Below are 23,845 nucleotides of genomic sequence, written 5' to 3'. Positions count from 1 at the left end.
TTGGTTATTTGGTCTTCACTTTTACAATGATTCAAACATAGCATTCCATTTTGACTTGCTCTTTAAGGTAGTGGGACTTTATTTCTATGTGCCAACCATATAGTTTGACAATATTACCACATCAATTAGAATTAGTGTATCCAGCATGCTTGCACTCCCTTCTATCATCTTTGCACTCCCTTCTATCATCTGTTGCTGGAAACAAAATGCCATAACCCAATGTGCCTTTAAGATATCTTAGTATCCTCTTTGTGACTGTTAAATGTAACAATTTTGGCTTTTGCATGAACTTACTCACTATACCTACATTATTTGCAAGGTCATGTCTCATGTGACAAAGATATCTCAGTGGTCCAATGATCCTCCTATATTTAGCTGGATCAATGTCACCCTTGTCTAAATCCTTTGTTAATTACACTCTTGGTTCAACTGGTGTTGGTGCAGAGTTGTAGTGCTTCATCTCATATCTTTTGAGTATCTCACTAGCATATATTCTTTGATGCATGAACAATCCTCTACCACATTTGTAAAATACAATTTCAAAGAAATATGAGATGTTGCCACGACCAATCATCTCAAATTCCTTCATAAGGTCCAATTTGAAGTCTTTAATTTCTTTTTACGATTACATGTGATAAACAAGTCATCTACAAAGATACATACAATTATCAACTTATTAGTGTTGCTTCTTCTGACGTACACGCCATGATCAAATGCACACTTCATGAATCCTATCTCTCTTAGGAAACTATCTATCTTCTTATACAATTCGTACACTTTATTCTCTTGGTCTTATTTCTCAAAACCAACTAGTTGTGATACATACACATCTTCATCTAGAGGATCATTAAAAAATGCACACTTTACATACATCTTACACATTGACCAATTATTGATATTGGCAAAGCAACAACCAATACAAATTCTCTCAATCTTGGCTACTAGTGCAAATACTTCATCAAAATTAATAAGTTCTCTTTGGCGAATCCCTCTGGACACAAATCTTGATTTGTGTTTGATTACTTCAACTTTTGGACTTAACTTTACTTTGTACACATATTTCACATCAACTGTCTTCTTTCCCTGTGGTAGATCAACAAGTGACCAAGCCTTGTTGGCTTTTGTAGAGTTCAACTCCTCTATCATAGCATACACTTATTTAGGATTCTTTAATGTTTTAGTCACATTTACTGGCTCAATGTTTGCATCAAATGCGAAGTGCATCAGCTCACCTCCATCATCGACTACATCATCTGGTGTGTCTACACAATCTTGAAATTTGGGTGACATGTTTCTATTTCTATGAGGCCTATTGGTACCTTCTTGAGTATGCACTTCAGCTTCAATACTTGGTTCTTCATACATTATTCACACAACGTCCTTCTTTGAACTATTGCTCCAATCCCATTCCTTCAGCTCATATATGACCACATCGATGTTGTTCACTATTTTCCTATTCATAGGATTAAACACTTGTAACCATCAGTTAAGTGATAACCAATCAATATCATCTGGATTGATTTTTTTATCAAGTTTCCTCCTTAATTGATCAAGAACATGTCTATGTGCAATAGACCCAAACACCTTTAAAAGACTCAAGCTTAACTTGACATTAGACCAACATTCTTTTAGTATGATCCTCTATAGCCTCTTAGTTGGACATATGTTTAAGATGTATGTTGTAATGGACACAACCTCACCCCTATAGTTCATTAGGTAAATGCTTTCTCTTTAACATACTTCTTACCATGTCCATAAGGGTCTTTTTCTTTCTCTATGCAGTCCTATTTTGTTGAGGTGTGTATGGTGGCACAACCTCATGGAAGATTTCTTCTCTTTCATATAGTGCATCAAGCTCCATTGACACATAACAACTTGATCTTATGACCACTTTGCCTTTCCATCATGGATTTGAATTTGCAAACACATCAATTGCATCACTTTTCTTCTTGATCAAGTATGTCCATAATTTTTTGCTAAAATCAATTATGAATGTAACAAAGTACTTGTTACCTCTAATTGAGTCCACTTGAATAGGGCCATATACTATAGCATATGACTTCAAGAGGGGCTCTAAACTTGCTTCATGCATCCTTGACGAATCTATTCTCGTGTTGCTTGGATTGCACTCATTCTTCACACACTTCATTAGGGATATAAATTTCTGGAAACCCTAAAAACATGTTTTGCTTCTTTAGGTGACCAATATCTATAAATTTGAGATGACAAATCATATAGTGCTATAGTCTCTCATCCTCGCTAGCTACAGTTTGTAGACACTTATGCTCCAACACATCAAGTTCAATCATGAAGGTCCTATTTTGTGACTTAAATGCCTTCACGATCAATATTCCACTTGAGTCATGTACTTTCATCATCTTGTCTTCTATTATCACTTGATAATTCTTTTCAATCAATTGGCTAATGCTAATTAGGTTACTCCTCATGCATGAAATATTTAACACATTTGAGACCATTGACTGCTTTTCATCTTTCCTCATGATCAAAACATCACCTATGCCTTCTGCTGCTAATACGCTATCATTTGCAAACTTCACTTTATTCTTCATGGATTAAATGATGTTGACAAACCAGTCTGTTTTACAAGTCATGTGTGATGAACCCCCTAAATCCAATATCGTTAATCTTTATACTTTTCTTCTTCCTTTGTTGTTACCATCAACAACACATCCTCATCTTCTTGCTTTATAAGTTTTGCATCATCTTTTTTATTCTTCTTGTTTGCATAACATTCGTTAGCAAAATAGCCATATTTTTACAATAGTAATATTGGATGTTACTCTTGTCAAACTTCTTTCTTCCTCCACTACCTATATTGGTACCAACACCTCTATGACCACCTTGATACGTACCTTGTTTCTAATTTTATGAACTTCCTTATTGTTGATAATTTGTACCATCCAAGTTGTTGTAATCATCTCCACTTTTATTTCCATTCCATTTTCCATTGTATTTCTTATCTTTACTTGACTGTGCCCGCAATGTCACATCTGTTTTTGCCTTTCTTGCATACCTCCTCACCATTCGTTGCTCACGAGATTCAATAGTCCCTTACAATTCTTCTTTTGTCAAATTGGAATAGTCTTTTTATTCTTCTATGGCCACCACAATGTGATCAAATTTTGGGGACAATGATCTCAAAATATTTGCAACCATATATTTAGTAGATATTATTTCACCACCAACCTTGATCTGGTTCACCAACCTAGTCATGCTTGTAAAGAAATTATCTACGCTTTTATTTTCTTCCTTTTGAAACAACCCATGCAACCTATCGTGAGTCTGTAACTTCACCTTCTTCACTTTTTTCAGCACCAACAAATGATTGCTCTAATATATCCCATAATTCCTTCGATGAATCAATATCTCCAACCTTCTCAAAGTTATATGGATCAGCGTATTAATAAGTTATAAAGAGAGTTTTATAATTCTTCTTCTCCAATTATTTATGTGCATTCTTCTGATCATCAGTGACTCAACCACTAATTGGTGCAACTCCATTCTTCACAAGATCCCACACGTCTTGATAGCAGAATACTACCTCCATCTGATTTCACCAATTATAATAGTTCTTTCCATTTAGAAAGAGAACATTTGTTGAAAAATGACCATTTGGATGAGAAGCCATTGCTTAAGATCGTCCAAGAATCGAACTAGAAGTTTTAGATATAATATGTTGGAACAAAACACTCAAATAAGAACACTTTATCAATCACTTCACTTTGAATGATGCACTCGAATTGCTCAAATTTTTGTTCTTCCACTCACACACTCTTTGTACATTAAGAATTGAGAGAAAAGATAAAGATTGGAATGAGAAGAAGTTATGTATTGTACTAGTTATGAAAGATTACAAGCTCTCTAAATCTACACAACCTAAATTACATAACTAACAAAATCTAACTAATTTTCGCACTAACAACCTCTTACTTATATTCCAAGTAATACTCGAAACCTTTTACTTGCTATCATCAAAATTTCATATTTTCAAATATATATATATATATATATATATATATATATATATATATATATATATATATATATATATATATATATATATATATATATATATATATATATATATATATATATGATAATTAGAATTGAATTGGACATTAAATTAGTATACTTTATGATTGGAAATAAATTGGAGTCGGACCTATTATAATTAAATAATTCATTTTTATTAATTTTTAAAGAGTTTATATCAAATAAAATATAATTGCATTAATAAACTAAAAATACATTATTAAAAATAAAATAAAAAATCAAATTACTGTGTTTTACCACTAAAGTTAATATTTAATATTATTACTACAGAGTAAATGATGTTTTCATACTCTACACACCGCTAAAATAGTTTATATTCCTTTAAATTAGTTGCCTTAGGTGTTTTATTGTTTTTTTAATGGTGAAAAAATAGGTTTTAAAATTAATTGTTTGTTGTAATATATGCCTTCAAATTTTAAGTGAGAAAATAGAAAAAAAATATGTTTTTCAGTAGTGTAATTTTTCTAACGAGATCGCAACAGAGTGATGGAGGTTGATCGACAGGCTACGACAGTGGTAGACTCTGGCCGACTGGAGGCATCAGCGTGTAATCGGGCGATGACAAGTCGGTGACCTAATGAAGGTGTTAGTCCCGTGGGGTCTCGGACTTTTTGGGCATGTTTGCAAAACCGTGGCTAATGGGTCATATCTTAGACTCGTTAAGGTTTTGAAAATTATAAATACGATTCTCTCTCATTTATTGTTAAGAAAAGGTGCGCACAATAACAATCCTAGTGAGAAGCAAATGGTAGAAATTTTTAGGATTATATTTTTGGGGTTTAGCAACCTTTTGGGTTGTTACAAGAATTTGACAAATGCTTTAAATATTTTGGATTTGTGTGATTCTTATATTGAGATTTTGAGAAATTGAGAAACAATCGGGTAGAAAAAAGTTTAATTTTAAAGCTCCAAAGACTATTTTCTTGTAACTTGTATTGTAATATCTTGTAATAACTTTTGAAGTATAGTTAATCGGAGAATTGTTCACATCTCCAAATGTAGACTAGTTTAATCGAACTGAGTAAACAACTTTCTCCTTTTTCTTGCCTTTTATATATTTATTGTTTGAAACCATTTGGTTGATGGTCTTTGTTCTACACATCAAAGTCTTGGTGTTTTTGAACTATGAATCATTATATCCAGAGGAATAAGTGAGAGCAGAGAAAACCAGAAAGGGACAAGACAAGATGCCTGTCAAAGTCCAAGCTTAAGTCCAAGGATTTTTATAATTCTAAGTTTATTTGTTTCACTTGTCACAAAATCTGCCACTTCAAGAAAGATTGTCTTGAAAGAGCGAGTAAAGTGATTATGTTCAGATCGTGGTTGCCTCTAATGAAGATGGTTGTGAAAGTATTGGCATATTGGTGGTAACAAGTTTGGAGACAGAAAAATTGCGTTGTTGACTCAATTTTTTTATCACATGTGTTCAAGAAAAGCATATTTTCAAACTTCGAAGCTAGAAGGAGGCAGAGTCTTTTGATTCATACACAATAAGGCTTGCAAAATTCATGGTATTGGTGCAGTCATACTAAAAATGTTTGATGCTTGTGCGATCCTTCTAAGAAATGTGAGGTATGTTCCCGTACTTAATTGAATTTTGTTGTCCATGAATATGTTTATGATCTAGCCTACTTCACTAGAAATGAACGTGGATTGTTGAAAATTTTGCATTGATAATGGTTAAAAGGTCTATAATGTGTTGGTTGTATATTTTGGATGATTCCACTATTAATTGTCATGTATTAACAACTACTCAAGACCTTCATGATAAAATCTAAGATGTAATATTTAATATTAGGGCATGTCAGTGAAATAGGTTTTGTTGAATTGATAAACAAGGTTTGCTATGGAATGAAAAGTTAAATAAACTGGAATTTTGTGATAACTGCATTCTAGGTAAACAACACATGATGAAGTTTGGGGGTGCTGTACATAATACTAGTATACCTTTTAAGTTTGTTAACTTAAATCTACGAGGTTCTACAAGGCTAAAGACTGATGAAGGAGGATTTTGTTTCCTTTCTATTACTGATGATTTTGCTAGAAGGTATGGGTCTACATTAAGAAAAGTAAAAGTGAGAGTAGAGAGAAGGAGGAAGTTGAGGCTCATGTTTTCAATACTATTCAAGGGCTAAATACAATGCCTTTTAAATATCAGTTCGCTTGTGATATATCTAGGAGGGAGATTGTACCACTTCAAAGGTGTAGTTAAGTTGATCTTATTCATTATGCTTTGAATGAGATTAAAGGATTTATAGACTTTTAACTAAAAACTTTTGGAGAAATATTCAAAAGCAAAGATAGTAAAAAATGACCGACGATAGTAAATGATAAGATGATTTCATTGATGAAAAACCATTATTCAAAACTTGTGAGACTACCTAAAAAACAAAACATGGTTTAATGCAAGTGGATCATCAAGAAGAGACATTCCATGAATTTAAGAACCAAGGTTTAAATCGCGACTTATAGTAAAGGTCTTTACTCGGTTGGAGGAGATTGATTACAATGAAACATTTGCACTTATCGTAAAACATTGTTCTATAAAGGTGCTTATGACAGTTGTAAATCAATATAATCTTAAGTTGGAATAAATGGACGTCTAAACAACTTTCTTACATGGAGACCTTGAAAAGACAATCTACATGGAACAACCTGTTAGGTTGCTTTATTTTGATTTTTTTGACTTAAAAGAAAACATTACTAGTTTTACTATTCAAAAACCTCTCCTAAAGCACTTGGAAGAGATATGATTGGGAAAAGGAGGGTTGGTGTTTAGGGCATAATAGGAGTTTTATACATTTTCTGCCATTGCACCTTTTTACGGAGATGCATCTCCGAATTTTTTCTTTCTTGTGTTACAGAGAAGCATTGTCGGATTTTTCTTGTCTGCAACAATTTTGATTTTGATATGATTTCTTGGTTTTATTATAGATACAATGGTTGAAAATCCTGAAAGATTTAGGTACAGTCGAGTGGCCTAACATGCATCGGTTTACAGGGAGAGTGCCAAACCCTCACGACCACTAGTTAGTGCAACTTCATTTAATTCAGAAGCATCAAATTCCGGAGTTCACGTGTCTCCGATGTCATCTTCCAGGAGGCACATTTCCCTTGCTTCCCCTATAGCCCCTACTCCTGAAGCCAACAAGAGAAACCTGTTGTTGCTCCCATTCCTGATAGTTTTCTAGGAGACCCATATGACACCTTCCTACTTCATTTCTATGAAGATCATGTTACTAGTCATTTGTGGGAAGCAAAAGGTAGCATAAATATTTAATTAATCATGCATTCCATTTTTTTTATACTAATTGAATTGAATGATGTTGTTGTATTTTTTTACAGTTCCGTGAAACGGTAAAAGCATAAACCACAACAAAAAGATTTTGAATTTTCCACATCGTAAATAGGTATGGTTTTGGGATGTATTGCAACTATCTGTGCTGTAAGGTTTATGCGTGACTGGATACAAGATCATTAACCATGACATGTTGGCTGCTTTTATGGAGATATGACACAAGGAGACATCATCTTTTCATATTTCTATCGGTGACATGCACATCACCATTGATGACTTCTTATGTCTCCTACATCTTACGATCAGGGGAAGATTGCCAAACCACTCCAGAATCTCTAGAGTCATGGCACTATACATGATTGTGACCCATTTCAGAGCTGGCCCAGGTGAAGCCCAAATAGAAATTAATGTCACGAGAGGCACCCATCCTAGATTTTCATACCTGAAAAGCTATACAAATACCACCTGGCTACAGTAGTGGAGGCCGAAGGTGATGATGAACAGGTCTTATACCACATGCAATGTGTATTGAGGTCAAACCTCATGTACTTGTTTGACAAGGCCATATTTTTGGAGAAAAGTGCAACTTATATCAAAGTAGTCTACCTGACATACTTCCTCGACTTAGATCGGATCCACGAGTACAACTGGGGGGGTGTGTGTTTGGCTTATTTGTACTCGAAGCTAGGTGAAGCTTGTCTTTAGAAAACAAGACAATTGATAGGAAGTTGCACATTGCCTGGGTAATATATTTGCACCTTCACTGTTACTAATATCATAACACTTGTGAAACTCCGTTAATAATATTTATCTGAATCATTTTGAGATATGGATCCTCTCTCTCTCTTTCCTCGCATATCCGAATGGGCACTTGATGATAAGCACACTGAGAATTAGCCACATGCTTGCTCATATATATCACTCAGAGGAAATCAGGCGATAGAGTCGTTTCAAGTGTTTATTGATCGCACTGTAGCAAATGACACATGATACTATGTGCACGACAATCACCATTAAACGCGTCTCTTGGACGACATAACCCTTTACTCTAAATGGTTGGCTTGTGGATCGTGCCTGATGTATCGGTGTCTTCCTGAGCGACTCATGCACCTATTCGGGTTTCTTCAATTTATTCCAAGATATCACTTTGTGTTTGATCCTCCGACAGCTTGCCGCCGAGATCTTGATTCCATACTCGATGATTTCTATAATCATCTAGTATCACATGATGCACGTCGTGTGCCAGCTCTTGTTCCATTCGCTGATGCATTCGGCTACATGCAATGGTTCTATAATAAGTCACACCCCTACTTGACACAAGATGTTACGGGAGTACCACTTAGACTAGCTCATCAAGAGATATTAAAAGAGGAGCAAACCAGGGATAACCACACCCAAGATGTGTTGTTGGCATGTCGGCGTATTGTGACGCTTGCGAGAGATGCCACAGTGAGAGGATATTTTGAGGAAGGCAGTTATACTTTGGCCACGATACATTTCGTCTTATCTAAGGCACGAAATATCTTGTAGTACAAACGACAGAGGATAAACCGAGGGGGTAGATATGCACAGTGTTTCATTTTTATTTATATTTTGATAACAATTGTATTATTTATATTTTATTACCGAATTATGTATCATGGTAACATTTTTGATTAAATTGATTAATGTTTGAATTTGTATTATTTGTTCGAAATTATATATGACATCCTTGAATTACATAATTAATATGGTGCTATGATAATTTTAGTATTAATGGCCTAACCTATAAATTGGCCTAAAAAATATATCAACTTCAAGACAGATTTGCTACCTATGATTGATGTTCTATGTTACAATATTTCAAAGAGACACGTCTGAAATACCCTTTGAACTATGCAAAATCACGCTCCCTCCATCTTATAATGCTTTCAGAGATTAGCCTGAAGATGCACTTAGCAAATTACAAAAAATACATCTTTGAACCAATTTTTGACAAATATAGAGTAGATGGACTCACTTATGAAACGTTGTATAAATTTTAAGGTGCATCCAAATATACATATCCAAAATATGAAAAGAGTAAATTTGAGTTTTAAGTGTGTTCACTCTCACCCCATTGGGTGGATAGAGTAATGCCCTTAGTAAAATGTTTGACATACATAAATTTTTTGCATACAATTCACCTTAGTGAAATTATTGACATACATTGATGCTACAAAATTAGATTGTAAATCGAAACAGTAAAATCCCTACGTCATAACTAAAAAGATTGATGGAACCGAATGATTAACAAATGATTAAACATTAATAACCTTTTTGAAAAAAACAAACTGGTTGAACTAATCACAATTTAATCAATCTGCCCAATTTTGAAACTTACAACATTTTCTACCGTGAATCAACAAATGTTTTCTTAAACTAAGTCTCATGTTTCACCGGGTTTAACAGGCAGCCAAGACCAGTCCATTTTAATAGATCTAATATGTATTTGTATTCCAAATAGTCAAACATTAACATTGGATAGACAAGTCTAACATCACAGCAAGTGAACCTATTGAACCAGTAAAATGTATAAATCCATTGAGATCATATCCACAAATTCAACTTGAACATAACAGAAATGAGGCAATGGAATAAAACAATATTAAAATGGCAGGAGATATGTAATCAGGGACATAGAAAACATTAAGGAAATACAATTTGTAGTAAGACATTAAAAAGTGACGTCAAGTACCTAAGCACTTGCTCATTGAATTTGAAGCTGAAAGTGAAACTAGGCACTTGCTTCACATGTCTTCATATTTCTTTACAACACGCTTCTAAAACAAGTAAAACAGATGTCTATATTGTACTGGTTTCACAAGCTTTTGATCTGCTGAATGCTGCAAGGAGTTATACAAGGAAGAGTCAAATGAGATCCAGGCAGCCTTTTACTTTCTTGAGAGCTTAAACTTCACCTTCATGGCTTGTGAAGTTTGAACCCAAAAACTCTTGGAACATAGCCCTGAGCTGGCTTCTGTGGCTTCAGTTGTCCATACGTCATCAAGAAAAGGTGCGGAAATGTTGTTCCAAAATAAGCTCCATCAATGTCTAGATAGGGTCAAGGAAACTTAAAAAAATATATAACACATACAGTGTTCAACCAAAATTTCCAAAACACAAATAATAGACAAATGATACTAAGTAACTAAACAAACAAATGAAAAAACAATTTCTGAAATTAACCAAAAAAACAAGAAATGGCTAAACTTCTTTGAGCATGACAGAATGAAGAGAAAAAGAGGTCTTCCAAAAGTTTTACACTTCCAAAAGTTGGTCACTGTTCAACTACTTTTATAAGATACACAAGCATCAACAGGAAATACAATAGCAGGTATAGTTTTTTCACAGAAGGAAAAATGACATTGTTTTAAGGTAAAATATCACAAGTCCATGAATGCGTGAGGCACTGTCATTATAGTCCTTGAGAAGTTGAGAGTATCAAAATTGCAAACACATCCTAAAATGTATTTTCATTAGTCAATTTAGTTTCTAAAATTACACACAAAGGAGACACTTAGGGATGTATCTGTATTTTTTATTTTTTATACATTCAAGGACCGACCAAGCCTCACACATTAAGGGAACAGAATTGGTGCTTTTACCCCATTGTTTTAATGAAGTCACCAAACACTTTTTAAAGGTTATAAATATCCATCATTGATAGACCTAGATTATCAACGCCATCCCTAAAGTGGTTAAGCGAAATATTAATTGCATGAATTTTATTTTCTAGTGTTGTCTGCGATAACAACTCGCTCTAACACAAGAAATATTTTTACCAAACTGGTTGAGCTTGTAGTAGTTTTCTCAGATATGGTTAACCATGTCCAGAGAGCAGTTTATAACTCGCATGCATATCATTATTTCTTTCCAGATACTAAATCCAAGCTGGCTGGCATGTGTACACTCGAAGTAATTGCTAAAAAGACTAAACCTAAAAGGTTACATCCCTTCAAAGTACAAACACACTACTTATATAACAGACAATTAAAGGAAACTCAAGAGGAAGTAAAAATGAGAGGCCCAGGAGAATCAAAACAGCTAGAGTGATACAAATATGCACCAGCTTAAAGCAGTGACAAAAAAAATCCAATAATAGATAAAAGGTCATAAGGATACTGCCTTGATACTTGGACCGAGGATAATAAAGATCTTCACACCTAGGACAATATATTTTCACGGTACTTGACCTCGGAATGTCTGACTGACCAACTGGAAGGCAGGGTTGTCCAGAGCAATAAACTCTTGGGCATCTACCAAAGTCATAGTTTTTGTACTTGTCAAGCTGCAAAAAGTTGCAATGTTATTACTTGTTAACATTGCCAATCTCCTGAATCATAACGCGTGAGAACAGCGATTAGTGACAGTGAAATCTTACCATCGCAGCCATTCCTTTGCTTGTCAGTACGTATCGTGCATGAATCATACCATAAAGCATCTCTGCTGCCGATTCAATTAACTCATTTTGTTCCTCTGTGAACATATCACCTAAGAATTCCAATTAAACCATAGAAGCAGTTGTACAAAAAAAAAAAAGAATGGCCAAAAAGGAAAACGTAGATGCAGCCATACACAATATGAATTCAGTTTCAAGAATACTAATTCTCACACCAACATAGAAGCAAAGTGAATCATAAGAAAAAAAGAGCAATACAAACACTAGCATTCCATTACAACAAAACTAACAAAATATGAATGTAAACTCACCATGGGAAGATTCAACATCCAAAATCAAATCAAGTGCGTAATCATAGTAAGGCACTTGACTGCTTAACCCACAAAGGTTAAAGTCATCCTGGATGTAATCATCATCCACCTCACAAAAGAACTCATTCCCTCTGAGATTGCAGAACCATGAGATCCAAGATGTGTCATCTCCATCAGAACCACTAACATCCGACTCTTCACTGTCTGTTTCAGATTCCTCTGCAGCCAATGCACAAACATAAAACCAAATTAGCCCTTTAATGCCAATATCATCTCGTGCAATGCAACTAGTCACCCAAACTATTATAGTACATTACAGCAACACCCAAATAATCTACTAGTCTAAAACATGCATTAAACACCTAAATTTGTAAGCTGAAACAAACTACAAGTATTTGAATCCCATTCAATCGTTTTAGGGTACCCAAAAAAAAACGAAATTAGGTCATACAAAAAGAGGGAAAACGAAAATGGTATTTATTACGCGAAAATTAAGATATTGAATTAGTGAATAGAGATAAAAAAACGGGTACCAGAGATATTGGAAGTTTTGGAAACGGAAGCGGAACGAGGATCCTTGACGGTGTTGTTGTTGTTGTTGTCTCTGTCTTTGTTGTTTTTGCCATTGATGGGACGAGAAGTGGAAGGAGAGGAACGTTCGAGCTGCTTGTCGAGAACATCGTTGATTCGTTTCCGATCCTCCGATTTGGAGGCAGAGAAGCCTCTTTCTTTGTACATTTCGTGAAATTGGAAACCCTAATTTTGGGTTATGAACATGTTATGTTATTATTATATCTATCGGTGGGAAAATGGCCTTTCGGCTTATTTGGTTATGTTATGGTTGGAGAATTGATAGAGAAAGTGCTAGGGTTTTTGTTTCAAGGAGGGACCCAACCCGAACAATTGAATTGAACACTCTAATTGCTAATTCACAACTTAAGCAAAGGTAGTAGGATTGTCACATGTCTCAATCAACTCCACTCGTTCCTTGCCATACCTAAAAAATAATATCAAATAAATATCCATCTTTAACTCCCCCAAAATAATTAAATTTAAATGTATCTTCGGTTAATCATTTTATTAGCCATTTGGCACGACTAGTGTCACGCATAAACTTAGGTGTACATCCGTGTTTTGGCAACATCACTAATTTGAGTCATATTGTCTCATATCATTTGTCTCTTTTTTTTCATTTTCTTAACCCCACTAAGAGAAGTGAGAATAGGCTAGGCAAATGTATGCTTTATCTATAAGTCTAAGATTGTCATTCATGTAATTTGTTATAGGTTATTTTTAGGTTTGAGTATACATTTTTAAAAATCGGTTGGCCTGTTTCCTTACTTAAAAACATATTTTATTAGAACATACTTACTCGTTAAAAATACGATAATCGACAATCCTTAACTGTTTAGGGTTGTTTGAAATTTTCAAGGTTGATGTATGTGTAGAGCAAATTAACACATGGATGGTAAGAAACTATATATCTATGTGATTTCTGAGTGAATTGAATCCCCTTATTCAACCATTTAGTTGAGATATTCATAAATGTTAATTTAGCTTTGATCCAAGAATTCAAGGATTGATATTCTACTCTTCTTAAGAGCGTGGAGCTTTTATTTTCCCATATTACTCAAGAGAACATGATTTTCCCTATTTGACTAAGCTTCCATACCATTAGTGCTCTAGGACATGTCAATCCTCATGTTTTGTTAATGGACAATAATGGTTTTACTCAAGCCCATCATAAAGCAAGTGACTTGATCAAAATGCGAATGCTACAAACAATGAGTGGATGATTTGATCAAGAGGTGCGTAGAAGGCCTGCTTCGATTGATATTTGTATCATCTGTCCTTGGTGAGTTTTGTCTTGTATCTTGTGGATCCTTTACAAATATATCGGTATAATAAGCAATAAAATTAATATTTAAATATCGTATTTCATTGACTTATTTGAGCTTACTAAGTAATATAAGTTTTGTCAGACTATTGTTTGGAAATATTTATGAAAATAACTTATGATATTTTTTGGTGCATTGGGAAAAGAAAAAGGAAAAAAATAAAGCAGGAAATTATCTAGAAAATAAAGTCCCACTAGCATTAGCCGGCAAGAGAGTGATGTTTCCAACACGAGGCTCCAAAAAAGATCAATACACTACATCATTACCAACTTCATATTTTGCTAGGTAGGCAGCACGAACATTCCTCTCTGTAAGAGTATGAAATATTTAAACTTGTCATTCTCTAGAGAGAATAGTGAGTCTAAGAAGCTAATACAGTTCCAAAAATTAGAGGCAAATTCACAGTCTATCAAGTAATGTAGAGTCGTATTAGCGTCCTGATTACATCTAAAGTAGAGATTCGTCAAGAGTATATCATGATGACACAACATTGATCTCGTAGGAAGGGACTTATGCAAAGTCGTCCAAAGGAAGAATTTCACCTTCTCAGGGGCAGAAATAAGCCACATCCACTTCCAGGAGTTATTATTTGTTGTACTATGAACATATTCAAGTTTGTGGAGGCAATTAAACCATCTCGAGCAATATAGATACTGTCTAAATTACCTGTCCATGTAAACTGATAAGGAATTAGAGAATTCAAACAAATGGAAAACACTTTTAGGCGGTCATAAACAACCGCGTGAATATTAGTATATAATAAATTGAAGTTCCAATTTCCATCAAAGTAAACACCATTCATTCGCATTTCTAGATAGTGGATATCCACATAGAGATATCCGCTAATTTCCCTACCCCATACCAAAAAGAGGAGTTCCACCCCCTAATCTAAATTCAAATCCATCTTTAAGAGTTGAGAATGCTTTCATAACTGCATTCCAAGTAACTGATCTTGGTTTCTTTTTCATATTAAGGAATGTTTCCTCACTGATGTACTTATGCTTCAAGACTTGGACCCATAGGGAATCACAATTTCAGTGGAGATCCCAAACCAGCTTACCCAACATAGAGGTATTGGCCTCTCTTCCTTTCCGGAACCCAACACCATATAGCTTTTTGGGCTTAGTGATTTTATTCCAGCGGACGAGATCCACACCAGAGTTTGAATTACCTTTCCATAAAAAATTTCTAGCCATATTATCAATAAAATCACAAGTTTCCTTATTAAAAAGGATAGAATCGTGTTGCACATTTTAAAGACAAGATAAAATGCCATATGGGGATTTCCCTTAAGCAGTATGGACTATATTGAAGTATTTTGGGTGAGTGATCCAAGTTGCCTCAAACCTAAAAAGACACTACGACCCATGGTCTTGGAGGGGAATGTCACACCTAAGAAGAATTGGGTTGTGATCAAAATGAAATCTACATAACACCTTAACATATGCATCATGGAAATTCATGCGCCAAGCAACATCCACCAAGGCCCTATTTAGTTTCCGATATACCCTTCAATTACCAATACAAGGCCTATTTCAAGTGACTACATGCATCCACATAATGATCACTTGCATATCTAGCTTTATCCTAAAAAGACTTGGTCTTATGAAAACCAATGTATGTTTCCTTAATGATTAAAAATGTTGGCAAATGTTTTCTAATCAACTCCATCATGTGTCTCTTAGCCTTATTATTAGAGTCTCCTCGGATATTACAAGAAAGCATAGTGACTTATTTGAAACCTAACATATCTAGTCAAGTTGATGGAGGTGACAAAGAAAGCCCCGGACCCGAGACAATTTACGTAGCAGGTTCCCATTCAATGGGAGTTTCACGAACAACTTCCTCTTCTTGAGTAACACCCTCATCCATAGCGCATTGGTTATTTATGTCTGTCTGACTTGCTATCAGTTTAAAATGTGGAATGTTGTATCGCGTGATGGTCTCCAAACCCAAATTTACTATAGGAAATACGGAGGTGTATTTAGTAGTGCTAGGCGCACCCTTTTGCGTTGGGGGAGAATTAAAAGTTGGCTTAGTTTTATGTGAAGACCCACTAATAACTTGGCGTGTGGGTCTCATCTATGTGCTCGCCGCCGACGTGCGTCTGGGGTGGATCCATTCTTATCAAATCGTCGTTTCTTGGGCATAAGGTGTTTTTAGCTTATTTTCATAAGTTTTCCAAGATAAGTAAACTTTATTTTTATATTTAACTTGACATTTTATAAAAAATATGTCTCAATAAATATTACATTTTGAATTTAATTTATAATAATATATTTAAATATACAAAAAATTAATATAGGATAATAAAATTTATTTTCGATCAAATTTTATTTCTTAAAGGTGAATAAGAGAGATGTCGCGAGTTCAAACTTTCATCTAATATTTTTGTACAACTACCTTATCTATTAAAAAGGACACCTTGGTTATTTGACACATTGGTGTACCGTTGGGCCATGTTCATTTTCGTTGATTTTTTTTGCTTCTGAATTTAAATGTTTTACAACTGTAAGTAGCAACTGTAAATTTTGAAAATTTTGCAGGCCCTCTGAATCTTACCTTTAAAGTAGCAACGGTAAATTTTGTTTTACATTATGGGGCGAAACTTCAAAGATAAGTTTATGCCCTTGAAGTAATTTTTTTATTATAATTAAATTTCTAATTTTTCATGTATCTTTAAATGTTATTTTATCATAAGACAATTTGAGAAAAATAAGCATATAATTTTTTATTTTAAGTTGCCAATTTCAAGCATATTCTTTATAGATTATATGTATTAGAAAAAGATATAAAGATACAAGTAAGTTTCATTGATGAAAAAATCTGTGGCCAAAACCAAAATACGCTTCAAGCAAAGCAGCTCCAAGCAAATATTATATACAAACCAAATTAAACTCTTGCCAAGGAATGCAACAAATACAAATAAATTTCACATTTTGCTTCCTCTCGTCACAAACTTGAATTTTCTGTTTTGGTAATAATCACTTCACTTTATTTCTAGATTTTTAGCATGTTTTTCGTTTTGAAACTATAATGGTATTTATTATTGTTGTGTTTAGATGATGAAGCAGAATTGTGGTCGAAGCTTTCCTGTGTTGATGTCGGGAGATAAGGTTCCGAAATTCATAGCAAAGGCAAGTGCATGTAAGCTTCCAATTCATAGCTACATATCATTCTCTATTTTTAGATAAGCTATTGCAGCACCTGAACCTGTTCTTGACATCTCACGTAAAATGTCATAGCATGTGTCATATATTGATGATAATGGCTATAAGCACTTAGCTCTTAGTGATAAAGTTCCATCATTTTGGGTTATGTTTGAAAGGGCTTAAGTGAAACATAACTAGAATATCATAATAGTGTTAGTTTTTGTGACCACATTCTCATTTATGTACAACATAACCGATCTCAAACACAAAAAAAAAGGAGGGTTGTGTTGGGTAATCAATAGGAAAAAAATGGTTGCAGTAGTTAAATAAGTAGCTGTAGAAGGAAAAGAAATCAACGAAAATGAACATGGCCCAGCGGTACACCAATGTGCCAAATAACCAAGGTGTTCTTGGTTCGAATCTTTAGTGTGGGCAAAATTTTGGAATAATTTTTATAATTTTCTAGACTTTGCTGATATCATATGTCACGTAATTTGCCATGCGTGCAAAAATGAGACACGTCAGACGCCACGCATACAGTGTTAAACGTCCGTTTCCATCAATCCAAAGGGGAAAAAAACACCGTAGAATTAAAATATATTTAGGGGCATAAAATACAGTAGCAACAATAAAATACAACATAGAATTATATATTTAGGGACACTTATGTAATTTCAGGTCTAAGTGGGTGTGGTTTTGGGTGTTGTTTTCAGACTACCCAAACCCGCACTCGAAATATCGGGTGACACCCAAACTCGAACCCAGTCAACTCGTGTTTTCACCCATTGACTTGGGTTTGAGTGAGAGTGGGCCCCGCGGGTTTGGGTCTGCCTACCATCCCTAATGAGTATCAAACAGTTTGCAATCTATAAGATTTGTTTCTTTTGGAATATAAAGAGCATGTTGGACATGTGACTCCATACACAAGAGGGGGGGGGGGGGGGTGAATTCTGAGAGTTTGAAAAAAGATAGTTTAAAACATTATGGTTTTCATTTTCAAAGTTGAAAAAACATTTTTGATCAAAACGTTTGAATAGAAGCATCAAAAATTAAATATGCAGAAATTAAAGAGACCAGGGTAAAGAGATGACACTAAAAATTATAGAGGTTCGGCCTAAATGAAGCAACCTAATCCTCTCCCCAAGACTTGATATTGAGAGTTTCCAATCATGCTTATAAAATTTTAGTAGGTTGAGGTTACGAACCCCCTTATACAAGGAAAATGAAGTTTCAAGTTTACTTCCAACCAAACAGCGAACATCGGAGAGAAGTGGTTACTCTTTCTTCAAAATATGAACTTGGAACGGTTAATCCCCAAGCTAAACTAAGATTTAGTACGAACTAATCTCGAACCAAATGAAGAGTTTTAAATTGGCTATCCTTCGAACATATTCGGGGTTTTACACGGGCTACTATGAATCAAACTAAGATTTTGCATCGGGCTAATCTCAAACCAAATTGGGCCCTTACACAGGCCGACCATGAACCGAATTAAGATTTTACACCACACTGATCTCAAACCAAACTAGGGTTTTACACGAGCTCACCATGAACCTAATTGAGATTTTACATTAGGTTAATCTCGAACCAAAGAGAGCTTTTACACGGGCTGAACTCACAAACTAAATCAGAGACTTAATACTAAATCCCCCAACCAAGCTTTTAACAATTTTAGCTTCAAACCCAAACAAACACTCCTTTAAGAGAAATTATTCAACCTAGAGAAAAACCTCTTGGTTAATTTACAATATTACCCCTTTTTTAGAATAAAAACATCACTTAAACACAAAGACTTTCTCAAAGTGATATGGCTAAATTAAAGCGAGAAAAAGTTGAAAATACTTATAGAGAGATTGTGACGAGTGAGTTAGAGAACTCACGTTTCTGGATGTGAAAATGTAGAGGGTAGATATTGGCCCAAAAAGGAAAATATCCATGGACTAATTTAATGTCCCAATCAGTTGGTTCTTTCTTCCAATCGATTGGATGACAAAAAATAATCAATTATAAATGCCTAAATTGGAAGGTTTTAAAAAATATTTGTTTCCCTTCATTAATATGTTGTTATAAGCGATTAAGGACATTGCTTGCACTAAGCTAATCGATTGGGTAAATGTGCCAATCGATTGAAATGTTCAAAAACTGGTCCAAAATATGTCTGATAGTTCCTTATTCAACTAGCATTACTCCAAAACATATTTGGTTGTTTTGATTTGAGAGCTAGGAGCTTTAAAACATGTTTTGGCGTGTATGTGTTTGATTTATCCATATTACTTTACAAAAATTTTCCTCGTGTTTTTACAAAACACCGGTCACTTACACACGATTGGGCGACCATTCACATTTCATTTCTTTCACAATCTGAAGCTTCAAGACTAACCAAATAAAACAACCATAAAAGCACTTGTGTGAGTCTTCTTTTAGATTTGGCTTGATATGTCTTCAAGTTGAATCCCATCATCAGAGGATGTTTGCAGTGATCATTGTAACACCCCAATTTTTGATTTATTGAAATTATTTGATTAGTCATGATTTTTGCGTGTTTATTTAATTATTGGATAATACTAATTAAATAAATATGGGATTGTGTGACCTTGAGGTGAGAGTGTGGGAGAGTAATTAGAGGCTAATGGAGTTTAATTAAAATTATTAAAGTTTATTTTAATAATTATAATAAGGGTTAATGAACTTTTTCGTCCCTTTAAATATTTCAAATTTCGTTTTTAGTCCCTCCAAAATTTTCCTTCAAGAAATCGTCCCTTCAAAAATTTTCTTCTGAACTATTGGTCCTTAACGTCAAATTTCGTAGCTAATCGATGGCTAAATTCGTAGCTAATCTCTAGCAAATTTGACGTTGGGGACCAATAGTTTAGACGAAAATTTTTGAAGGGACGATTTCTTAAAGGAAAATTTTGGAGGGACTAAAAACGAAATCTGCAATATTTAGAGGGACCAAAAAGTTCATTAACCCTTATAATAATAGTATTTTATTATACTTATTCAATTTAATGGAAAACATGAGGTTTGAACCAATAGTGAGAATTAAGAGAATTATAAGGGAGGAGGGAGTAAGAGGGATAAGAGTTTGGGTTAGAACTGTAATTATAATAAGATTTACCCTAATGATATAAATTAGAGACATAACCTAAGTTAAGGTTTTGGTTATTAGCACGTAAAAACTTTAGAAAAGAGAGAAAGATGGTAGAGGCAAAGGGAGAATTTGGAGCTTTGGGTGAGAGGAGAACATTCAAACCAGTTCCGATTTACATTGCTTGCTAGGAATGAGGTAAGGGGGAGAATTGAATCAATAACGAGTATATGCATGAGGGGTATAACGATGAGTCCTTAACCTCAAACAGGACATTGAGTTTTGATTTGATTATCTTAATTGATGTTAATTGATGGTATGTTGTGAATGTTGATGAAATCCATGCACTTTGATTTATGATATTTTTTGTTTTGATGTGTTAATGTGTTTTCACCATTGTTGAGGTTTTGAAGGGTTTAGGTATAATTGTAAAGCCATGAAAATTGCAAAGTAAACGTGTTAGATTGATAAATTGGTATGTGATAATTATTGTATAATGTGTGGGATAATTTTCTGGTCTGTTTTGGGTGGTTGGGATAAAATATTGAAGCTTCCATAGAGCTCTCATGACAAAATTGTGTTTCTACTTTCTGTTACAAGGCGGCGACCGTCACCCGACGACCAGGTCGTCAAGCAGCTGACGGCAGTCAGCAGGGTGACGAGGAGGACGGTGAGGCCTACAGGCTTGATTTCTCAAGCCGGTCATCAAGGAGAGGCGACGATCTGGGTGACAACCGGGTCGTCATGCTGCTAGGAAGGGCGTAAATAGCCCACTTGTTGGGATTGATGAGTTGATTTAAATTTTTTGAATTTTGTCAGTTGTTGGCCTAATGTTAGCCACAGTTTGGTGAGGTTTTAGTGTGATTTAATAATTAAACCTAAATTTAATCTAATTTATGAATTAATTGGTGAATGGAGAATCTGTGTGAATGGGATGATGATGTTTTGTTAATTGTTGTGCGTGGTGATGTTGATGTGTTTCTGTGTGATCTTAATGGTCGATGAATTATGTTTTTGTCATTATGAGATAGTAGTTTAGAAGGGGAATTATTATCATAGGGTCAATGCAAGTTTGTTTATTGTCGGGATGAGACTTTAAACATCATGTTGTTGTTGCATTGGCGTGTTTGGATATGCATTCATTATGTCGTTGTTATTGATGAAAGAGACAAGTTGCAATCTGAGCATGGTGGATTGGTGACTTGTCCCAAATTCGATTAGGGTGGATCCAGGGTTCGAGTAGAGTAAACACAATTCTTGAGTGAACTAATCGTTGACGATATGGCACCACATGCATATGAGTCTAGTTGATGTTATGAGTCTCGTTGCATAGTTTAAATGATGAATATGAGATTGTATTGAGTATGTTGAAGGATTAGGTGTGAGAATGAAGTTGTGTGAATGTTGTGCTATATGTGTAGATGTTTGTAATTCTACCTTGCGACTTATGCCGCTTATCTTATTGATGTGAATTCTCACCCCTTTGCTTTGATGTTGTCCACCATGGACATCTTGCATATACTCAGATGTAGAGTTTGCTGTTGTAAGTGAAAGATAGCTCATGCAGTTACTTCTTTTAGTTTTGTCGTTGTTTTTAGAAGTCTTGCTTTGATTATGTAATATTGGGGTTGGGACACTTATTTTTCTTATTATGTTATTGTTGGGGTTTAATTGATTCTTCGGTTTATGTTTGAAGTTGTTAAGAGTTGAATATGATAAGTAATTTCTTTATATAATTTGAAGTTTGAAACTAAATGTCCTAAGTTATGATGTTTTATTTATTTGAAATAAGATCGATACCACCACAATGATACCCTAAGTGAAGGTGAGTGTGCAATGACATGTGTTGTATGGCGTTGTTATTTCTGCTGCATGTTTGCTAAATATTTAAATTATTAAAGGATTTGTCATCGGTGACACCTTAGATTGTCGTGTAATGCTTAATATATAAATTTTGGGGTTTAGGGTGTTATGTAGTGGTATTAGAGCAGGTTGGTCCATCCGTCCAGGTGTTTGTAATGTTGTTTGTTCCCTAGTACGCGACATGTGTGTGAAACATTATCAGTGCTTGTTTGTTTTCTAACCACTTAGGAGCGGAATTGAAACAAGTGGGGGGAAGCTTATGATTCTCTGAGGTGTTGCAAGTGTGGAGAATTGGTGTAGCGTGACGTTGGTTGTAAGAGTGTAGGTGTTGTTGAAGCTGTAATGTTTCCCGAACCCAAGGAGAATACTGATTCAAGATTCTTGTCTGCCGGTCAGGTTGACATGTCTTTAAGGGAGAACGATCAGGTACTAATGATGTTGGTTTCTCTGAGAGTGGAGAACGATGTGACAGCTAGTGATATGCATATGGTGTGTGAATTTCCTAATACTACTCCCATTTTGATGGCTCCGTATCAGATGTCTGCTACAAAGTTAGGTGAGTTGAAGAAGCTACTAAAGGATATGTTTGAGAAAAAATTCATTCGGCCTAGTGTTTGATTGTGGTGTGCACCAGTATTGTTAGTGAAGAAGAAATACGATAGTATGTGTTTGTTTGTTGACTATCGAGAGCTGAATAAGGTTACTATCAAGAACAAGTATATGCTTCCGAGGATTAATGATCTGATGGATCAGTTAGTGGGTGCTTGTGTTTTTAGCAAGACTGACTTGAGGTCAGGGTATCATCACATTCGCGTGAATGTCAGATATTTTGAAGATTGCATTCAGGACGAGATATGATCATTATGAGTATTCGATGATGTCATTTGGTGTGTCTATCGCTCCTGGTGTGTTCATGGAGAATATGAATAGGATTTTTCATCTGTATTTGGATAAGTTTGTGGCGGTGTTTATTGACGATATTGTGGTTTATTCGAAGACCGATGAAGAGCATGTTGAACATCTGAGAATTGTGTTGAAGTTATTGCAAGAGAAGCAATTGTATGCTAAGTTGTCTAAGTGCGAGTTCTGATTAAGAGAAGTGAGTTTTCTCGACCTTGTGATTTATAGTGGAGGGATTGTTGTTGATCTGTCGAAAGTAGAGGTTGTGTTGCAGTGGGAGATTCCGAAGTCTGTCACCAAGTCCGATTTTTTCTTGAACTAGTTGGTTATTATTGCAGGTTTATCAAAGGCTTTTCTAATTTGGCATTGTCGTTGACTCAGCTAACTAAGAAGGGTCAAGCTTTTGTTTGAGATGCTAAGTGTGAAACAAAATTTCCAAGAGTTTAAGAAGTTGATGTTGACTGCAGTGTTAATTTTGCCAAATCCGCTAATCTAGATTTTATTGAATCGACCCTATAACTCATTTTTTAAATTGTTTTTAGCATTTGTTTTAGTTCAAACTTCACTTGTATAAATAGAACTATCATTTGTCTCTCTTTCCTCTCTTTTTCTCTGGCAAAAGCTTCTCAAAACCCCTTCGGAATTTAACTTTTCTGAGTTTGGTACTAATTGGAAAGTTTGTAGAGTTTTGTTCAAGAAAATGAATTGTGGATTGAAGTTATAAAATAAATATTAGAGATTCTTTTTTCCTCCAAAGAAAATTAGGAATTTTTTAAGCATCCAAATTAGTAGATAAATATTGTTGAAGGATTGCATGTTGGAAGATTTAAGGTTTGACAAC

General features: G+C 34.7%; 1 protein-coding gene across 2 annotated transcripts; it reads right to left on the bottom strand.

Moving 5' to 3' along the window:
- Positions 1-9,966: 9,966 nt before the first annotated feature.
- Positions 9,967-13,034, bottom strand: LOC131638321 (casein kinase II subunit beta-1-like). Of its 2 annotated transcripts, none has more exons than XM_058908882.1 (5): positions 12,637-13,034; positions 12,104-12,322; positions 11,775-11,869; positions 11,516-11,681; positions 9,967-10,444 (listed from the first exon to the last, which is right to left on the bottom strand). In XM_058908882.1, exons 1-5 carry the CDS (start codon positions 12,839-12,841, stop codon positions 10,314-10,316), a joined length of 816 nt encoding a protein of 271 aa, XP_058764865.1. In that variant the 5' UTR covers positions 12,842-13,034; the 3' UTR covers positions 9,967-10,313. The 2 variants fall into 2 exon arrangements, with proteins under 2 accessions (XP_058764865.1, XP_058764858.1); XM_058908875.1 differs by having other exon boundaries at positions 11,775-11,884; positions 12,637-13,033.
- Between the last annotated feature and the right edge of the window lie 10,811 nt (positions 13,035-23,845).

The sequence above is a fragment of the Vicia villosa genome, linkage group LG1 (genome assembly GCF_029867415.1).
Source record: "Vicia villosa cultivar HV-30 ecotype Madison, WI linkage group LG1, Vvil1.0, whole genome shotgun sequence".
NCBI classification, from domain to species: domain Eukaryota; kingdom Viridiplantae; phylum Streptophyta; class Magnoliopsida; order Fabales; family Fabaceae; genus Vicia; species Vicia villosa.
This window is presented reverse-complemented; position numbering and strand designations above follow the sequence as displayed.

What these genes read in the sequence shown, in the direction of transcription:
- LOC131638321 (XM_058908875.1), bottom strand. Translation starts at nt 12,841, where the DNA reads ATGTACAAAGAAAGAGGCTTCTCTGCCTCCAAATCGGAGGATCGGAAA. An exon ending in CAAAACTTCCAATATCTCTG is followed by an intron (nt 12,323 to 12,636) that starts GTACCCGTTTTT and finishes CATTGGCTGCAG; the next exon opens with AGGAATCTGAAACAGACAGT. An exon ending in GGATGTTGAATCTTCCCATG is followed by an intron (nt 11,885 to 12,103) that starts GTGAGTTTACAT and finishes TGGAATTCTTAG; the next exon opens with GTGATATGTTCACAGAGGAA.